Source organism: Coregonus clupeaformis, chromosome 16 (genome assembly GCF_020615455.1).
Source record: "Coregonus clupeaformis isolate EN_2021a chromosome 16, ASM2061545v1, whole genome shotgun sequence".
Lineage (NCBI taxonomy): Eukaryota > Metazoa > Chordata > Actinopteri > Salmoniformes > Salmonidae > Coregonus > Coregonus clupeaformis.
Genome location: NC_059207.1, coordinates 36,695,554 through 36,717,095, shown reverse-complemented (window position 1 = coordinate 36,717,095; position 21,542 = coordinate 36,695,554). Strand labels below are relative to the sequence as shown.

General features: G+C 42.3%; 2 protein-coding genes across 3 annotated transcripts; one reads left to right on the top strand and one right to left on the bottom strand.

Annotated features, from left to right (window-relative positions):
* Positions 1–1,780: 1,780 nt before the first annotated feature.
* LOC121584797 (probable cytosolic iron-sulfur protein assembly protein ciao1-B) lies at positions 1,781–11,468 on the bottom strand. The gene is made up of 7 exons (XM_041900928.2): positions 11,052–11,468; positions 3,382–3,530; positions 3,139–3,250; positions 2,915–3,003; positions 2,547–2,748; positions 2,372–2,447; positions 1,781–2,269 (listed from the first exon to the last, which is right to left on the bottom strand). Exons 1-7 carry the CDS (start codon positions 11,188–11,190, stop codon positions 2,035–2,037), a joined length of 1,002 nt encoding a protein of 333 aa, XP_041756862.1. The 5' UTR covers positions 11,191–11,468; the 3' UTR covers positions 1,781–2,034.
* Positions 11,469–11,641: 173 nt separating this feature from the next.
* LOC121584798 (transmembrane protein 127) lies at positions 11,642–15,284 on the top strand. Of its 2 annotated transcripts, XM_041900930.2 has the most exons (4): positions 11,642–11,767; positions 12,337–12,616; positions 12,698–12,862; positions 13,293–15,284. In XM_041900930.2, the coding sequence occupies exons 2-4, from the start codon at positions 12,373–12,375 to the stop codon at positions 13,601–13,603; spliced, it is 720 nt and encodes a 239-aa protein (XP_041756864.1). In that variant the 5' UTR covers positions 11,642–11,767; positions 12,337–12,372; the 3' UTR covers positions 13,604–15,284. The 2 variants fall into 2 exon arrangements, with proteins under 2 accessions (XP_041756864.1, XP_041756863.1); XM_041900929.2 differs by lacking the exon at positions 11,642–11,767 and having other exon boundaries at positions 12,038–12,616.
* The last annotated feature ends 6,258 nt before the right edge of the window (positions 15,285–21,542 follow it).

The following is a 21,542-nucleotide window of genomic DNA, read 5'->3' as shown; positions in this document are numbered from 1 at the left end:
TATGCATCTGTTGGCTACAGATATCAAACAAACAAAAATGGGCCTCAGGATCTCGTTGTGGTGTTTTTGTGCATTCAAATTGCCAATGTTCGTTGTCCATAGCTTATGCCTGCCCATACCATAACCCCCACCCCCACCATGGGGCACTCTGTTCACAATGTTTACATCAGCAAACCGCTTGCCCACACGATGCCATACACATGGTCTGCGGTTGTGAGGCCAGTTGGAGGCGGCTTACGGTAGGGAAATTAACATTAAATTCTCTGCCAACAGCTCTGGTGGACATTTCTGCAGTCAGCATGCCAATTGCATGCTCCCTCAGAACTTGAGACATCTGTGGCATTGTGTTGTGTGACAACTGCACATTTAATCAGCTTCTTGATATGCCACACCTATCAGGTAGATGGATTATCTTGGCAAAGGAGAAATTCTCACCAACAGGGATGTAAACAAATTTGTGCACAATATTTGAGAGAAATAAGCATTTTGTGTGTATGGAACATTTCTGGGATCATTTTATTTCAGCTCATGGGACCAACACTTTACATGTTGCGTTTATGTTTTTGTTCAGTGTAGATAAGGCATTGAGTCACGTTTATAGTCTGAATCTCTCTTTGGACTGTTATATTCTATTGTGCTCGAGGTAATGGTCAGACCTTTTTGTAAGTCTACAATTGTTTTTACAATTTGGTTTAAATGTGAATGTGCCCCAGTCGAGGATAGTAATGTGTGTGTGTATATAGTACCTAATTAGAGAAGTCAACCAAAAGGTTTGAAGTGTACATGAGTCTGCTTACTTTTTTAGTGAACAAGTCATAGTGTATCAAAGAGTCTCAATTTGTCTACTGTAACTGTTTCAACAACTCTGCAATCAGGGTTGGGAAGGTTAATTTCTAAATGTAATCTGTTAGATACTAGTTACCTGTCCAAATATTGTCATCAGTAACGCACCTATTGGATTACCAAACTCAATAATGCAATCTGATTACTTTCCCCTTAAGTCAAAAGACAAAGGATCCATCAAACACATTTGGTGTGTCATAGTGGCCTCTGACTTGGTCAGACTCGCTGAGGTGGCACAAGCTTGCGCCTTTTTTCAACACTAAGTTGAATGTGATTGAGAACAGTCTCAATGTATTTTTTTTAAGCAAACATCCATTCTGATTTTAAAAGTATCTAATCTGATTACAATAGTTTTGCTGGCAACCATAACTGATTATAAAAAAATATTCAGTTACTCTCAACCCTGTATGCAATCAAGTGTGATTAATGGATCAGACTGATTTTAACGTAACATACCTTTGTGCTGTCATGACTGTTTTCCAATAAAAATAATCTACATTGACCAGACTTTGACTTTAAATTAATATAATGAGGACCTTATTTATAAAAAATGTGAAAGCGAAGACACTTTCTTCCCCTTAAGGTTTCTGGAAACATTTAGCTAGCATCTAGACATAAGTGTGCTGAATCCCTTGATTAAATATCTATAACGTTTCACATGACAATTTTATTTTCTTGATATTACAAAAACACCATTGGAATGTGTAAATTGTATTGTTAATCAAATACATAATTATGACATGTAGCTCACAAGTTATAATGTAACACATTTAGGGCCTACATTCATTTTTGAAGCACAAAACAAGTGCACAGGCAGGAATGTTAGACATTTTACATTTTAGTCATTTAGCAGACGCTGTTATCCAGAGCGACTTACAGGAGCAATTAGGGTTAAGTGCCTTGCTCAAGGGCACATCGGCAGATTTTTCACCTAGTCGGCTCGGGGATTAGAACCAGCGACCTTTGGTTACTGGCATAACGCTCTTAACCACTAAGCTACCTGCCGCCCTGTAGCAGTATCATATAAAATCATAACCACTCTAACCTCATTAAAACAGGTTACTGCAAGAGGAATTAATAATATAAACATCATGCATGACTATTTCAGTGCTGTTGCCACCCTCGACAGTACAAGGTAAATTCGACACTGGATCTGGAAGTCCTAACTGGCCCATCATACTGTACATGTTCTCAGACTCCAGACTGGTAGTTCCAGACTGCTATTTCCCCGTTGTCACTGCAGGAGACAAGGAGCCCAGCCTCCTTGGGGTGCCAGGCGATACAGTTGACATCCTGGGTGTGGGCCTTAGGTACATGGGCAGACAGGGAGAAAACAGGCTGGTCTGGGTCAGCCTTCTCATCCTCCTTAAACACACGCACTCCGTCATCACCACATGCAGTCGCCAGGGCACCGGTCAGCGGACACCTTAGAACAACAAAAGAGTACTGACTTGGTGGATCTGTGGCTGCATTTTTAAATATGTAAAGTGATTAAAATATATATTTATATAAAGAGGAGGATGCTCACCATGCAATATCATACACTGTCCGTCCATGAAACCCTGAAAGGGTACAAACACATTTCCAAGCCGTGTCTGTGCCTTCTGTAAAGAAAAAAAGGGGGGGATTTATCCTTACCTTCCTTTTCCCCACACCATCTATACATTTATGCATCTATGGAGCATTGTGTGTATCTTTCTCACCCTGACTACCTCCAGGCTGACATTCTTTCCAGATCTTCACAGTACAGTCATCACTGCAGGAGGCCAGTCTCTGGCCACTTGGGTCAAAGGTCAAACCCCAGACAGTAGAGGTGTGTCCTTCCAGGGTCGCCCTGCACTCCCAGTCATCATCCTCTTCTTTATAGACACACACATTGTTGTCGTAGCTACATGAGGCGAGGAGCTGCGTAGAGAACATCAGTTAGCTTTAGTGGGGGTAGACAGTGAATGCAGAGCACAGAATACTGAAACGATTAGTCCAGAGAAGCCTTGCAATAGCATTGGGGTGTCATGAGATTATATAATGTTGCTATTAGTATAAGGAATGAAACAGCATATGTAGGCAGTACCTCCTGTGTTGGGTGCCAGACAACATGCTTGACATCCTGTGTATGAGAGTTTACCACACTCACACACTCATACTCATCCTCCTCATCCACTGATAAAGACAGAAAGAGATGGTGAGAGACTATTCAAAACTACATACTGAGAGACAACAGTTGAATGTTATGTGAAACAAGTAATGTGATAGGAATAAAATGAGTTTGTATTTCTATATTGATGCAGCACTAACCTTCCCAGATCCAGACGCTCTTGTCTCTGCTACATGTGGCCAGCAGGTTACCGGATGGGGCCCAGGCCACACATTTGACCTCATTCTCATGTCCTTCCAACACAGTCAAGCACTGAAAGAAACAGAGACAGTGTGATGCTCTCAATTAGGGCCATATCTTACCATCATCGTCATAAATGCATATACAGTAGTAAGCTGTTCACAGAGACCATTGTCGGAGGTTGAGAAGAACAGTCCCCTCACCTCAAAATCATCATTCTTCTTTTTCCAGATGCAGGTTGTGGCATCAAAGCTGGCTGAGGCCAGGTAGTTCCCACATGGGGACCATGCCACCTTTCTGACAGTTCTCTGGTGTCCATCCTGGAGCACGGTCTTGCATTCCCAAGAGTCACCTACACAGATAATCAAATGGGGGTCATTTTTTCCAGTAGTGTGCTACTGCAACCCGCAATTTGGGGCGGTCCTGCATGTGGGCATTCCTGCATCCCCTCGAGCATCCCATTGGTTCCTGCATGAAATTCCGGCGACACTGTGTGCTAACTAGACTGAACAACATACATTTCCATACGCACAAAAAGTGTATTTCTCTCATATCTTGTGCACAAATTTCTTTACATCCCTGTTAGTGAGCATTTCTCCTCTGCCAAAATAATCCATCCACCTGACAGGTGTGGCATATCAAGAAGCTGATTAAACAGCATGATCATTACACAGGTGCATCTTGTGCTGGGCACAATAAAAGGCCACTCTAAAATGTGCAGTTTTGTCACATAACACAATGCTACAGATGTATCAAGTTTTGAGAGAGCGTGCAATTGGCATGCAGGAATGTCCACCAGAGCGGTTTCCAGAGAATGTAATGTTCATTTATCTACCATAAGCCACCTCCAACGTCGTTTTAGAGAATTTGGCAGTACGTCCAACTGGTCTCACAACTGCAAACCAAGTGTAGCCACGCAGGCCCAGGACCTCCACATACAGCTTCTTCACCTAGCTTCCCTGAGAAACTGTGTCAGGGAAGCTCATCTGCGCGCTTGTCCTCCTCACCATGGTTTGACCTGACTGCAGCTCGGCGTCATAACCGACTTCAGTGGGCAAATGCTCACTTTCGATGGCCACTGGCACGCTGGAGAAGTGTGCTCTTCACGGATAAATCCCGGTTTCAACTGTACCGGGCAGATGGCAGACAGCGTGTATGGCCTCGTGTGGGCGAGCGGTTTGCTGATGTCAACGTTGTTAACAGAGTGCCCCTTGCTGGCGGTGGGGTTATGGTATGGGCAGGTATAAGCTACATACAGCGAACACAACTGCATTTTATCCATGGCAATTTGAATGCACAGAGATACCGTGATGAAATCCTGAGGCCCATTGTCGTGCCATTCATCCGCCGCCATCGCCTCATGTTTCAGCATGATAATGCACGGCCCCATGTCACAAGGATCTGTACACAATTCCTGGAAGCTGAAAATGTCCCAGTTCTTCCATGGCCTGCATACACACCAGACATGTCATCCATTGAGCATGTTTGGGATGCTCTGGTTCGACAGCATGTTTCAGTTCCCACCAATATCCAGCAACTCCGCACAGCCATTGAAGAGGAGTGGGACAACATTCCACAGGCCACCAAAAGCCTGATCAACTCTATGCGAAGGAGATGTGTCTCGCCGCATGAGGCAAATGGTGCTCACACCAGATACTAACTGGTTTTCTGATCCAAGCCCCTACCTTTTTTTAAGGCATCTGTGACCAACAAATGCATATCTGTATTCCCAGTCATGTGAAATCCATAAATTAGGGCCTAGTGAAGTTATTTCAATTGACTGATTTCCTTATATGAACTGTAACCCAGTAAAATATTTGAAAATGTTGCACCTAATTGCTCCTGTAAGTCGCTCTGGATAAGAGCGTCTGCTAAATGACTAAAATGTAAAAATGTATATTTTTGTTCAGTGTAGCTTGCTAGTTAGCAACACAGTGTGCACAGTAAGCTACACCTAACAAAAATATAAAGGCAACATGCAACAATTTCAAAGATTTTACTGAGTTACAGTTCATATAAGGAAATCACTCAATTTAAATAAATTCATTAGGCAGACTGGAGGTTAGTGTACTAGCTAGTTTGATAGTTAGTGACACCTTGTGCTAGCTAGCTAGTTAGTTAGCTAGCTAGCACACTGTGTTGCTCCGTGTGCTAGCTAGCCTGCTAGTTAGCTAGCACACTGTCGCTCCAACCTGCTGTGTACCAGTCTTCCTAAGGACTAGATAGCTAAGCTAGCACACTGTCCACTGGTGTATGGCTAGCTAGATACTGTTGTTGCCCCCGCCCCTTCTTCTGTGGGTTAATCAGCGGCTGGCATTCAACATTATTGTGCATTAATGCCATCTACTGTACTGGAGGGCCCTGGCCTCCCGCCTGTCCCTAACTTAAAGCTAGAACAGTGGCGGCTCCTGAAAAAATTCTCAGGGGGGGGCAATTTTTCTGATGATTTAGGTGACCTACACACATTTAAAAAAAGATATGTCCAGCAACAACATGAAGACAGGGGCAGCATATAAGTCAATGCCAGAAGCATTTATTGACTGATCTCAAAAGTGTTGGCTTACAAAAGCAAAATAAGTTATCACAGTAAAAATAATCAAGGGTGTTCTTTCACATTCCTCAACACTGCATAAACAATATGCATTTCCATAAACAAATGAAATATCAGCTGAAAATACAGCATCTTGGTATTTGTTCAGATTGCAGGATCAACAAGAGCTTTTACCACATTTTTTGCTTCATGGTTGAATTGGAAATATGTGCACCTGAGCATAATTCACAACAAGCAAGCAGGAGCTTTTGATAGAGGCTACTGAAAACATTGATGCAAGTTATTGGTAATAAGAAATTTTTATAGACTTCCATATTCTGCCCTCTTGTATAGATTTGTGAAAATGAACAGTGATAGACATTTTGCCTGAAAACAGAATTTGAAAATAATTTATAGAAAAGGTAAACACAGCTATCTGTATGGCTTTGTAAAAATGAACAACCATATTCTGGCCAATTGTATAGATTTGTAAATATGAACAACCATATTCTGGCCAATTGTATAGATTTGTAAAAATGAACATGAACAGATTATTTTATTTTTTTAACTTTTTTTTTAATGAAAAATAACTATTTTAAACAACATCAACTGTGAACTGATTTGGGCGTGTGTGTGTTAAAGAGACAGACAGGGAGGGACAAAGAGAGAGAGAGGCTACATTACTTGTACTGAAACTGTTCTCTTCTCTCTTTCAATGCAGCAAAGCGGTCAATGACTTTCTCATTGAAATCAGGCATGCCGAGGACTAGTTCCCTCTCCATGGAAAGCATGGCCAGTGCATTCAGACGTTCCTGGCCCATTGAATTTCGCAGGAATGTCTTAACTCGTGTCAAAGTTGAGAAACATCTCTCAGCTTCAGCTGTTGTCATGGGAGTAGTTATGAGGATGTTCAACAGAGTCACAGTCTCAGAGAACGTCTCCTGGAGGTTGTAGCTCATGAGAACCTGGTACAGTGCCAGTGCACCACAGTTTGACTTTCACGTCGTCGGCAAAAAGACCGTTCAGTCTCTCCAAAAGCACACTGGCGATTGAGACTGAGGTTGATTCCGAGATGGGAAGGAACTCAAAAAAGCGCTCCTGCACTTTGTGGTTGCTATCTATGTACCTCAGCACAAGCACCAGCTGTGTCTGTGTAGAAACGTCCGTGGTCTCGTCAGCTTGGATAGCTACGAAGTTCGCCGACTTCACCTCCTCCACAATATGTTCCCTCATGACCGCTAGCATACACTCCAGTAGCTCGTTTTGAATGGTCTTTGATGTGAACTTCTTTCAAAGAGACAATCGAGTTGCACTGAACGCTAGCCATGTTGATAGTAGTACGGGAATTGATTGACGCTGCTACCCGGTCTTTTCTTAGTTACGTTCATGGTTATGTTACGTATGACGAAAGCGCGTAAGTGCAAGCCCTCAGAAACCCATAGAGATTGTATTGAAAGCTCTGATATTTGAAAAAAAAAGATTTTACATGATAGTCTATGAGAGACCCCTGGGCGATTTTCAACCTGACTGAAATCGCCCCAAAAGGGGCGGGGCCATTTGAAGCACGACTTTAGCCTGATTGGACATTTAGTGGCAGATCAGACGTCTAGATTAGAACACTGATAACTACTGTTGCCGTGATATAATTGATTAGAAAAAAAATCCCTTCCTTTTCCCGTTTGGCAGTGCGTCGCCCATATCGCCCTAATGAACACACCGCCCCTGAGCTAGAATGTAACTTTTTGTTCGACCCGACCAAATTCACATAGAAATGTGAGTTATAGATCTTTCATTCTCATTGAAAGCAAGTCTAAGAAGCGGTAGATTTGTTAAATGGGCGCTATTTCTATGCATCCCGTGCTTAAGTTTCGTTTTTGCATCTTTTACTTTTGGTTTTGTATACCAGCTTCAAACAGTTGAAAATACAATATTTTTGGTTATGTAAATATATATTTCAAAGAGGTTTAGATGGTACAATGACTCTCTACACAATGACTGCTTGTTTTTCACAAACTTCAATTAGGCGAACTATTAGAATTTTAGCAACCAGGAAATGGCGGAACGATTTCTGCATTGTGCGTCTTCTTCTTCTTTGGGGAGGTTTAACGGCGGTTGACAGCCAATAAATGTTGCGTTACTGCCACCTACTAGACTGGAGTATAACTCCCTTATACTTTGCTTTAAAAACAATAATAATAATAATAATAATAATAATAATAATAATAACTACCATACTCCACTATTTAAATATATTTATTCCTACTTCAGGCCAATGAAGGGATGGGACACCACCACATAACACACCCTGTAACTCTTCTGATGTTAAGTCTCGCACACCCAAATACCTCTCTGCAGCTGCCACCACAACCTCTATTTTCTGCGACGTACGTTCCATCCCTGCAGTACAGTTGATAACTAAAAATCAAATCTTACTGAAATATATATCACTTGTTGGTTTATCCCTCTGTACTAGTACATCTCTACTACTCACACCATTCCTCTCAGGATCCCTCCCCCTTGACCATCTTCCTCTACTTTCTTCACTGCCTCAGCATATGACAACTTCTGCACTATTCTAGCCCTGGAAACCTCAACCTGCCTCTCTCGCACCGGACATTTCGGATCCCCAGCCCCATGGGCACCCCTACAATTAACAAATACCACTACTTTTCCCAATGCTACACATTCCTTTGTCTCATACCCTTCTGCACACTTCTCACAGCTCCCTCCTACACACTGCTGCCACATGCCCATAAGCTTGACACCTGAAACAACGTAATGTATTCGGCACAAAAGCTTGTACCGGATAACTTATATATCCTAACATCACTTTGTCGGGCAGAGACTCAACAACAAAACTCAAAAGAACAAACAATGACTCTTCTGTGTCTCCACTCATGCCAGCCTGTCTGCGTCGCACCAAACGACGAGCATCACAAACACCGGGAATCTTCCCCTTCAGTTGGTCAGCTTTCACATTTACCGCTACCCCAGTAATCACGCCTTTCAATGGCACATTTTTCTTGAGAGCAAAAACAATTCACATCTCTTGCCCCCATTCGTTTAACACAGAGCGCCTGCTCCCTCTGACCAGCAGAAACACAAACAATTATCACAAGACCACTTCTGGTTACCCTCACCGATTTCACAGCACCCAACTCTGTTTTCACCCACCCTGAAACCACAAATGGATCAGCCAAAAGGCAAGGGTCCACTTTTTCCAAAAACTTCACTCCTACTGTTACAGACTCATCTTTATCCTGACCCTCGGTGCAAACCGAGGGCTCCGAGAGCTTCACCACACCTACCATCTCCGATACGTCGCCCTCATTCACTTGCATTTCTCCTCCTGTCTTCAACTCACTGTTTACACGTTCTACCATTCTTCTTTAACAAACCATCTCCCTTTATTCTGCCATTTTTAACTGACTCAAGCTCACCCTTTTCCTCCCTCTCGCTCTTAGACCTCCTCTGCCTCTCATTTTCCCCTCCATTCCTCCTCCGTATTCCAAGTATAACTCTCCTCATCATGATAGTACAGTCGTGGTCAAAACTTTTGAGAATGACACAAGTATTGGTCTTCACAAAGTTTGCTGCTTCAATGTTTTTAGATATTTTTGTCAGATGTTACTATGGTATACTGAAGTATAATTACAAGCATTCCATAAGTGTCAAATGCTTTTATTGACAATTACATTAAGTTTATGCAAAGAGTCAATATTTGCAGTGTTGACCCTTCTTTTTCAAGACCTCTGCAATCCACCCTGGCATGCTGTCAATTAACTTCTGGGCCACATCCTGACTGATGGCAGCCCATTCTTGCATAATCAATGCTTGGAGTTTTTGCCTTATGGCAAGGTGCTCTATCATGCTGGAAAAGGCATTGTTCGTCACCAAACTGTTCTTGGATGGTTGGGAGAAGTTGCTCTCGGAGGATGTGTTGGTACCATTCTTTATGGCTGTGTTCATAAGCAAAATTGTGAGTGAGCCCACTCCCTTGGCTGAGAAGCAACCCCACACATGAATGGTCTCAGGATGCTTTACTGTTGGCATGACACAGGACTGATGGTAGCGCTCACCTTGTCTTCTCCGGACAAGCTTTTTTCCGGATGCCCCAAACAAACGGAAAGGGGATTCATCAGAGAAAATTACTTTACCCCAGTCCTCAGCAGTCCAATCCCTGAACCTTTTGCAGAATATCAGTCTGTCCCTGATGTTTTTCCTGGAGAGAAGTTGCTTCCTCGCTGCCCTTCTTGACACCAGGCCATCCTCCAAAAGTCTTTGCCTCACTGTGCGTGTAGATGTACTCACACCTGCCTGCTGCCATTCCTGAGCAAGCTCAGCATTGGTGGTGCCCCGATCCCGCAGCTGAATCAACTTTAGGAGACGGTCCTGGCGCTTGCTGGACTTTATTTGGTGCCCTGAAGCCTTCTTCACAACAATTTAACCTCTCTCCTTGAAGTTCTTGATGATCAGTTAAATGGTTGATTTAGCTGCAATCTTACTAGCAGCAATATCCTTGCCTGTAAAGCCCTTTTTGTGCAAAGCAATGATGACGGCACGTTTTTCCTTGCAGGTAACCATGGTTAACAGAGGAAGAACAATGATTTCAAGCACCACTCTCCTTTTAAAGCATCCAGTCTGTTATTCTAACTCAATCAGCATAACAGAGTGATCTCCAGCCTTGTCCTCGTCAACACTCACCTGTGTTAACGAGAGAATCACTGACATTATGTCAGCTGGTCCTTTTGTGGCAGGGCTGAAATGCAGTGGAAAAGTTTTTTTTGGGATTAAGTTCATTTTCATGGCAAAGAGGGACTTTGCAATTAATTGCAATTCATCTGATCACTCTATATAACATTCTGGAGTATATGCAAATTGCCATCATAAAAACTGAGGCAGCAGACTTTGTGAAAATTAATATGTGTCATTCTCAAAACTTTTGACCACGACTGTACTGCACTTTTCCTGACAAACATCTAGTTCTTGCCTTGTCTAGGGACGACATTTCTCCTCCGACTCCCCCTACTCTTCTAATTTCCTCCACGTCCAATACGATAAATTGTACTGATTTCTTCGTTATGTAGACCATCAAACACTGTATTCAGACATGTTTGTTTTCATGTGACGCGCATCAATGTAGCCCAATCAATCCATCGTCGACCTTAGTCATTTTGCATCTTCAAAAATTGACCAATAGAAGTATAAAGAGAGGTGCCTGCAGATGCAGGAATGGCCACATGCAGGAACGCCCCAAATTGCACCCTTATAATTTTTTTTGGGTTTCCGCGGGCACATGCTGCTGATAAGGTTCATTTCACACAGTGGATTTGGCATATTTACCTTCCCTTCCCCATATCCGAATGGCTCGGTCACCACCGCATGATGCCAGCAATGTGCCTTTAGGGTTCCATGCAACATACCAACAGCGGGAATCTGGATGCGCATTGAATTTCTGTAGAAGGGCCAAAGTGTCGTTCATTGCTAGCAAGCTGCTATCTAGCTAGTGACTTGTTATTGGCAACTGATAAAGCACAATGTGCTGCTACCAAAACACCAAGCTAGTCGTAGCTATGATATCAACAAAACCGTATCTCCAAGAGGATAATGCAAACGTAATACACACATAAACAAGGAAGACAGCTAATATCCACTTCAAATACGAGGTTGTTATATGGTTTTTGTAAATAAATTTCGCAACTAAAGCTTTGCCAAAATTACTCTAACCTCAACGTCCTACTTTTTCTTCCTCTCCGTAGTTAAGCGCTGCCAATCTAAAGTCCATCTGGCTCATTACCGCCCCCATCAGTACATTATGAGCATTGCACGTGTTTTTTGGACACGTTGTACCAAATGGCGAAAGTGTAGCTGCATAATATCCCAGTAGGTGGCGGTAATAACCACAAAAGTACCTTGGTCTGGTGTAACAAATCTAAAAAGAAGAAGTGATGATGAACAAGGAAACAATTTTACAGGAAGAAAGCTAGCTAGCTAGCTAATTGGCTGCCTTCTGTTTTTAGCGTAAAATCGTTAGTATAAGTATTCATTTGGGCCAGATTGTGAGTATCATGTCTTTAGATTTGGTCTATTATGCGTGTCAGTTCACGTTATTGTTTGTTTGAAGTAAATCAACTAGGATTTTAGACTGCTAGCTAGCTGTTTGGCTACTGCTAACTACCTAGCTTCTGCTGCTAACAACAGGCATACGTCGAGGTCTGAGCTTTGTATTTACATTTACGCAGACGCTCTTATCCAGAGCGACTTACAGGAGCAATTAGGGTTAAGTGCCTTGCTCAAGGGCACATCGACAGATTTTTCACCTAGTCGGCTCGGGGATTAGAACCAGCGACCTTTCGGTTACTGGCACAACGCTCTTAACCACTAAGCTACCTGCCGCCCCTAGCTAACTAGACTGAAAATTATCGGTCTATTTTTGAGTAATTTAGCTGAGAGATTACGCATTGTGAATCAACAACTTAAACCTATTTATTTGACACATATTGTTACCAGTTGACCTACACTATCGGTTTTAGTGAAGTTAACTGATCACTTCACAGACAGAAGGGCGCTTTGTCAAAACAAAAACTGTTTGTCATTTGAAGACTGACTTATCATAGCTATAAATCAGGCACTGAGTCCTGGTTGACGACCAAGTGGGAATTGGATGACTATGTATGCACCACCGGGTACCACTGTCCCCGGAAGCCGGCGAAGGAGAGGGGGTACCGCACTGCCCAAGCAGCCAGAGCGAAGCCTGGCATCTGCCCTCCCCGGAGCACTCTCCATCACGGCTCTATGTACGGCCTTGGCCGAACCAGCTTGGGTCCGAGTTCATGGAGGGACGTGTCCCAAGCAGGAGCTTGGAGTGGCTGACGTCCTGGGATACATTGACCCAAAACTCCTGGAGGGTAAGTCATGATTTTGCCAACAGTGTCTCAAAGCACATACGACCTGTGGTTTGTGTTACCTATCACCAACTTCTTCTTCAGATTACTGTGTGAACTCCCAGACCATCTTGCTGCTAAGGGTCATTGCTGCCTTCTGCTTCCTGGGCATCCTGTGCAGCCTGACAGCTTTCCTGTTGGATGTCTTTGGACCCAAGCACCCTGCCCTCAAGATCACCCGCAGATACGCATTTGCCCACATTCTCACAGGTATGAATGGGTTTGGGTTGTGGACAAGAGAGGAAATTAGCTATTCAGCTAAAGTGTGACAACAATTTAAAGGCAAAGTATAAACTAGGGCTGGTACGATACCAGTATGGCAATATTTCCCCCCCCATGTCAAACATGAAAACACAAAGCAGACCTAACTCTTTGGGCCTTTAAAAACCTGCTGTATGTAAATATTGTGTGCTATAGCTTGGAAAATGTATAAATGTGACTCTGGATGACATATTGATGTTTGTTTCCAACATTAGGGTTGTTTTCCTAAAGAAGTTAAATCCGCTTTGTGTTTTGTTTCCTTGCCACGATACTAATGAGTATCGCAATACTGGTATTATCCCGGCCCTAATAGAAACAATGGAAATGAAATAACCCCTTTCCTTTTTCCCCTGCCTGCTCTTTCTTTGTATGGTTTTAGTGCTGCAGTGTGCCACAGTGATTGGGTTCTGCTACTGGGCCTCAGAGCTTATCTTGTCGCTACAGCAGCAGCACAAGAAGTACCACGGCTCGCTCATCTACGTCACTTTTGCCATTAGCTTCTACCTGGTGGCGGGGGCTGGTGGAGCCTCCATTCTGGCCACAGCTGCAAACCTGCTGCGCCACTACCCCACAGAGGAGGAGGAACAGGCTCTAGAGCTTCTCTCAGAGATGGAGGAGAGCAGTGAAACATATCCTGCTGATTATGACATTGCCAACCAGTTCCAGCCGCCTCCTGCATACACACCTTAATGTAACCAGCCCGGCCGCTTCTTTCTCTTACATCCATGCTTCTCTATGAGCACGTCTATTGACCTCGTTTCAAACACACACCTACAGATATGTGATCCAAAAACTGTACCAAATGGATATATTCTCTGCAAATACTCTGCTTTCAATAATCAACATTAACACAAATGGACACACTTATTTCTTGATTGTGGGTGCTTGAGTGCATGAAAGCTTCCTTTTACAATGGCAGAGATTCAATACTTGATTCGTATTTTCACCACTGAAGCTTGGCTTTTAGGAATTTGCATGTAAATGGCATTAAGGACTTGACCCTTACATGTAAAGCAAGAGAAACTGGTAATATATGGGGCGTTATTTTAAGAACTGCTGTACGGTTTAGGTCTACACCTGGTTTATTGAATGATCAGATATGGTGTGAGACTCAACTTAGTGTATGACAGTGTTTTAAGTCATGGCTTGACAAAGGTTAAGTTTGGAAGTTTAGGCTTTCCACAGTGTGGCAGTAGTATTGGGCCATTGGTTTGAAGTGTTAAATGCCCACTGAACAGCAATCATTTGAGTGAACTTGGTGACTTGCCTGCCATGTGATTATAATTGGACATTTTATCAGTTAAACCTGAAAGGCACCAAGGTTAAACAGACACTGAATTTTAGACATTGATTTCTCAATTGAAATTGACCATTATTTGTTAACTGGCTGTCCCTGGTGTGGTAAACTTGTTTTTTCTTTTGATGTGTATGCAAGGCACTGTTGCATTTTATTTAGTCTAACAGTTGTGCAGTTCTGAACTTGGAAGTCAATAGGTTTCCCATTTAAAGTAAGATTGGTTCGTCAGTAGTAAAAAAATAACAAATATTTTACATAAACATGGCCAGTGATTGAGGCACTCATTGTTATGAAAGTAATTAATGGAAAACCATGAGAAATGTAAAGTGTCTCATAGTTTTGCAATGTACGTTATTCACATTTTTCCTATGTTGGACAAATAGAAGAACATTATTTTCTCTTCTTTTTTTTTATTGACAAAAAATAGTTGGACGCCATTGTAGATGTAGACTCATCCTCTGTCCACAATGCATTGGTAATTTCATAAATTAAATCATTTCACTCAAATGTATCTGACTGAATGACAATTTTTATTTGTACTTTGTGATTACTTAACTTGAGTTATGTGACAGTTATGTGTGTTGTCTGTGCATGAGTTTTTCCCCCTGATCCTCAAGATTGTGAGAATCTGATTGAAATCATTTGGGATGGAATACTTCACACAAGTAATCTCAACTTGTGTTAGGATTCAACCTTTTTTTCATGTGGTCAATAATCTAGTTGTACAAGTGTTTTGTTGCGCTATTGTTTATTTTATTTTGTCATAGTTTATTTTATTTTTGCCTTTCTGCTTTACTTTCATAAGTGTGTAAAAATGTTAAGTAAAATATTGTGGACTGTTTATACATAAAGCTGGTCATATTCTAAATAAAAATAAATGTCAAATTTTGTTTTAGCTAATTGCGTTCAATCTAAGAACTGAAAATGAAAAGTTTCACTCAAATGCTTTATATGCAGTTTCAGAAATTAGCATTTTTTGTTTAAAGAACTTATGAAATTACTGATAACAAGTTCAAACAGGTGCCATTAATACAGGTAACGAGTGGAGGACAGAGGAGCCTCTTAAAGAAGAAGTTACAGGTCTGTGAGAGCCAGAAATCTTGCTTGTTTGTAGGTGACCAAATATTTATTTTCCACCATAATTTGCTAATAAATTCATAAAAAATCCTACAATGTTTCTCAATTTGTCTGTCATAGTTGACGTGTACCTATGATGAAAATTACAGGCCTCTCTCATCTTTTTAAGTGGGAGAAATTGCACAATTGGTGGCTGACTAAATACTTTTTTCCCCCACTGTATGTAGTTCACTACTCCCCAAAACGGTCTAAGATCTATTAATAAAAAATCTGAGAACAGTAATATTTTACAGACACATAAAGGTAGCTAGCTACCCATAAGCATTTATTTCTGATGAAAAAACATGAAAAATTGGTCTATATGGCGTTTTGGAAATAAACTATTCAACAGTGGAGGCTGCTGAGAACTGCTTATAATAATGGCTGTAATGGAGTATAATGGTCGGAATGGAGTGAATGGAATGGTATCAAACCCATGAAAACCATGTTTTTGATACCATTCCATTTCTCCATTCCAGCCATTATTATGAGCCATTTTCCCCTCAGCAGCCTCCACTGCTATTCAAATGTAGGCTGCACACAATATTTATGCAATCATGTGTGGATGTCTTGAGCTATGTGTCTGGTCTACAATATAATTAGGAATTAGAATACTAGAATGGACATGAACCTTCTTATGATGGGATAAAGGTCAGGGAATTGGTCAACCATGGTTTGCCAGTGCTGTGACAAGATATTGTGTAAAATAATGAATTTGAAGAATGTATCTGCGCTGTATGTTTGTTCAAATCAAGTTGTATTGGTCACATACACGTGTTTAGCAGATGTTATTACGGGTGTAGCGAAATGCTTGTGCTTCTAGCTCCGACAGTGCAGTAATATCTAACAAGTCATATCTAACAGTCTGATGGCCTTGAGATAGAAGCTGTTTTTCAGTCTCTCGGTCCATGTTTTGATGCACCTGTACTGACCTCGCCTTCTGGTTGATAGCGGGGTGAACAGGCAGTGGCTCGGGTGGTTGATGTCCTTGATGATCTTTTTGGCCTTCCTGTGACATCGGGTGCTGTAGGTACCCTGGAGGGCGGGTAGTTTGCCCCCGGTAATGCTTTGGGCAGACCGCACCACCCTCTGGAGAGCCCTGCGGTTGCGGGCAGTGCAGTTGCCGTACCAGGCGGTGATACAGCCCGACAGGATGTTCTCAATTGTGCATCTGTAAAAGTTTGTGTAGGTTTTAGGTGCCAAGCCACATTTCTTCAGCCTCCTGAGGTGTTAGCTAGCTGTCCAGACAGTTTTAGAGGAATGATTTGTTGGTGAACACATAATTGGAGAGGAAGTACAAAACCAACGACGCTAGACAGAGAGGAATTTGCTTAAGCAAAAGGCAGTTTATTAAAACAGAGATAGCTGTTACTGTTAGCTAACATGCATGGGATCCTGCTAATTAACATGCATGGACCTAATCATATAGCACTCTATTAGTGTCAGCTGAGAAGGATGGATAAACAGAGTTTACAGCATTACTTATACAATGTAACATAAAGGAAGGGGTCCTTCTTCTAGTCCCTTGATTGGTTCCCGAGGCGTAGGAGGCGGGTCTGCTCTGTCCAGAGCAGATGCCCCATTGGTGCACGGCAGAGTCCTCAGCCCTTGGCACCCGACCAGTAGACAGGGGAGTTGAGAATGAGTGTGCGTCCACAGTGAGATGTGTGTGTGTGTGTGTGTGTGTGTGTGTGTCTCAAGGGAAACTCGTGGGGAGCAACAAGTGATTGTGGCCTGTGGCGTGGGTGTTGTCCTTGGCCACCTGGTGACAAGATATGGTCCTCTGTCCATTGTTCTTGCATAGGAACAGCATTTATTGAAAACAAGCTCCTGACCCTAATAGGTCTTGCACAACATCTTACACAACATATATTCAGATCAATCTATAACAGTTTATATTTACTACGACAAATCCCCCTCTTCACGTCTACTAGACGTGATTCATTAATTATGTTGGCATTAAGCATAGTTGAATCAGTCTTAAAAGAAAAACAATAATGAAGGAAAGAAAACAAAACTAGCATGCTAATTATATGGCTAGTTAATTAAACAATGTTAGTCCCCCTCTAGTGCACGATTAAATACATCAAAGCTGTTGTTCAAATTCTATTTCATCTTCATTTTGGTGTCAAATTTTGGTTTTGGCTGCTCAAATCAGCCCTGACTTCTGTCAGTGATCTAGAAGGAGTGGGGGCTGGTGTGCAATGAGTTAGATGGTGCCAGGGTGCGCCTGATTTACCTCTGACCTGGACTGAGTGTGAAGTAACCTCCTTCACTTCGTACGGTCCAGTCCACCTGGGTTCCAGCCACTTTCTCTTGTGGACTTTTACCCTCACCCAGTCTCCCACCTTTACCTTCAGTGGCAGCGTACTTTCCGACAGCTCCCCCTCTTGGGCCTTCTGCACCTGAGAAGAGAGTGCTGCAGAAAAATCCGTCAATTTCTTCACATAATCAGTCATTTCTATCTGTTGTACATCAAGGGCGGGCATATGACCTCCCTCCCTTGGCTAGGTTGGCGCGTTCCACGAGTCCCTGGGACTGAGGATGTTACTGAACCGAATCCGTGCATGATTCCGAATCTTACCTCCACCTTTTTCAGGTGTTTTTTGCTAAAATGTGTGGTTGTCAGATCTTATCTGCCTTGGTATACCGTACCTGGGTATTAATTCAGTTTGTAGCCACTTAATGACTGACCTAGCATCCTCTTTTTCTGTAGTTTCTGTAGGAATTGCCTCTACCCATTTTGAAAACCTGTCTACAGTTTCTGTCATGTGAGGGTGCCACCAGATGTGTGAGACCTTTTGGAGGGTCTTCTCACGCAACAGTTCAGGGCAGAGTCTAGCTGGTGCAACAAATCTTCCATCATGGCACCTCCAGAGTTCGTCCTGTCCTCTGCCGCCCCCTCCTGGGCCCAGACTGAGTGTTCATAGGGTGCTGCTGAGCTCTGTAACTGTGCTATATCGCCTTGGTTGAGTTCAATCTGTGATGTCGGTGGTAGTAGTATTGGATGAGGATCACGCCTACGGGCACCTGGAGTTCAGACAGGTGGGTTTATGGTTGTTGTGGGGTTCCTCCCCTTCCTCTACCTCTCCATTGTGGTGTACCTCTGCCTCTTCCCCTCCATTGGGGTTGATGGTTAAATTGTGGGTGTTCCTTACAATCACGCCTAAAATGTCCAGCTCCTCCACAATTGTAACACAGGTAGTTCCCTCCTCTTGGAGGACCTAATGGGGTGCCCTGCTGAGGCCATGGTTGTGGTTGTGGGCCAAAAGTCATGGTGCCTTTTAGGCTGTATAGTGAGGTGGGGCCAGGAGTGGTGCTGGTACTGGCCTCTGGGGAAGCTGCTTCAGTGGCCACACACATCGTATCTGTTTTCTTTGGTTGCACCCTCCTGCTCTCCACTATTGCCCATGTCCCTATTCTCAGCTCTTCCTCGGCTTTCTCAACTGCCACCTCTAGTCCTTTCTTCATAATCTTGAGTTCTTCCTCTGAAGGAGGTCCCCCTCTAAGGTAACCTGCCTGTGTCCATCTTAACTTTACCTCCTCCCACACTTTCTTAACTTTCTTATACTTTTCTTTTCCCCCTGCTCTGTCTGTCATTCGTTGTTCTAGGTATTCATTAAATTTGGGTATAGTTATGTTTGGCCCTGCCATCTTGCTTTCCCTATCTTTATACACTTATCCCGTCCCTGGTGTTTTATTTCCAAGGATGTATTATCGGTATCAATACAAACTTATCTCATGTACGACACCCTCGTATATAAAGAGGCTGATTGTTTATATTATGTGTAATGCAATCATTATCATAAAAATCAGAATTCCTATCACATACACCAATGCAGTAATTTCCACACACAGCACACAACACGCTTCAATTGTCTCAGTTCTTGTTCAAGAATATGCACAGATCCAATATCAGTCTCCCCAATCCCTGGTTCCTGAAAGCCTAGGTCAAATTCACTCAATTCCACAGATTGGTGTTCAGTCTCATAAGTCTCACTATAACTTCCCATCATCCATTACACGTTTAAGATATAACACAGACACGTTAAAATATAAACACAGCAAAACAAAACTGCCAATTAGAATTCAATACCTTAAAAAATTTAGGTTACCAGAGCGTCCTAAAACATAGTCTCAGTTCGACTGCTACCCTTCACACAACCTTATACTTATGTGAAGTCACAGAAGCAACTGGATCCCTATCAAATGTTTTTTTTTAGACAACTCGATCACTAGGAAGGACTTAGTCTCAGCTTAATTGTACCTTTCACACAACCATTTATATGGAACGTTTTAAGTGTGAAATCACAGAGATAACTGGCATCCCCGGGAATTTAGTACCTCTGGTCAATTTCGGTGATTCTCCCCCACCTAATGATGGGTCAAATCTTATCCACTCATACGTCAAAAACACATCCCCCACACAACCTATCTAAAAATAGGACCTTTTAAATGTGTAAACTTATTTGTGTGACTACACACTCCCCACACAACCTATCTAAATAGGACCTTTTAAATGTGGAAACTCACAACCTATCAAAATAGGACTTTTTAACTGTGTTAACTTATTTGTGTGACTACACACTCCCCACACAATCTATCTAAATAGGACCTTTTAAATGTGGAAACTCACAACCTATCTAAATAGGACTTTTTAACTGTGTTAACTTATTTGTGTGACTACACACTCCCCACACAACCTATCTAAATAGGACCTTTTAAATGTGGAAACTCACAACCTATCTAAATAGGACTTTTTAACTGTGTTAACTTATTTGTAATTTTACAGTATAAATCACAGTACCAGATATCTCACTTATGCCTTCATTCATTAGGATGGAAAATTATTTAACAAGTATTCATACTCACACTCAGTACTTCTGATCAAAATTTGGTATTGGTCTATAATACAATATGCAAGATTTCGTTTTAACAGGCTCTGCATACCTTTTTAGAAGAGCGCTCTGATCAGGTTCCTGAGGCAAGACGAATAGTTGATGTCTCCTGGATTACAGGTCACTCTTCCGTCTGTTTTTAGATCGATGATTTGCCTTTTCCTCTCGCACCAACTCTTTAGATCGAATTAGAAACCATCCTCTGCTACCAATTTGTTGGTGAACACATAATTGGAGAGGAAGTACAAAACCAACGACGCTAGACAGAGAGGAATTTGCTTAAGCAAAAGGCAGTTTATTAAAACAGAGATAGCTGTTACTGTTAGCTAACATGCATGGGATCCTGCTAATTAACATGCATGGACCTAATCATATAGCACTCTGTGTCAGCTGAGAAGGATGGATAAACAGAGTTTACAGCATTACTTATACAATGTAACATAAAGGAAGGGGTCCTTCTTCTAGTCCCTTGATTGGTTCCCGAGGCGTAGGAGGCGGGTCTGCTCTGTCCAGAGCAGATGCCCCATTGGTGCACGGCAGAGTCCTCAGCCCTTGGCACCCGACCAGTAGACAGGGGAGTTGAGAATGAGTGTGCGTCCACAGTGAGATGTGTGTGTGTGTGTGTGTGTGTGTGTGTGTGTGTCTCAAGGGAAACTCGTGGGGAGCAACAAGTGATTGTGGCCTGTGGCGTGGGTGTTGTCCTTGGCCACCTGGTGACAAGATATGGTCCTCTGTCCATTGTTCTTGCATAGGAACAGCATTTATTGAAAACAAGCTCCTGACCCTAATAGGTCTTGCACAACATCTTACACAACATATATTCAGATCAATCTATAACAGTTTATATTTACTACGACAGATTCCATAAATTTTTCAAATTAACTGCCAACATGCCAGCATTCCATTCAAACAATGCAGACACAGCAATAGACTGGCTGAAATCAGTTGATGATAGGACTTGGAAGTTGTAGATGCAACAAGTAATGATATTGTATCATATAATAGCATGTCGTTTTCCAAGAAAACAAAAATTGAGACATTGGTCTGTTTACATATAATTTAGAGGCGATTTATACCGAAAATGTGTATAAAACCCATATAAACTGTATTTATAATTAGATGACAATATTTTAGGTTGACAATAATTCTATTACACAATTTCTGATATCATGCCTTACTTTTATTTTCCTGCATATGTAAATAAGTACAATCAGGGTTATGCCTCTACTGCCATTAATTCCAATTAGACTGATTTGGATTTCACCCTGACCAATATGGCTGCCATTTTCACTCCATTCTGGACCTATGAGGGTTTATG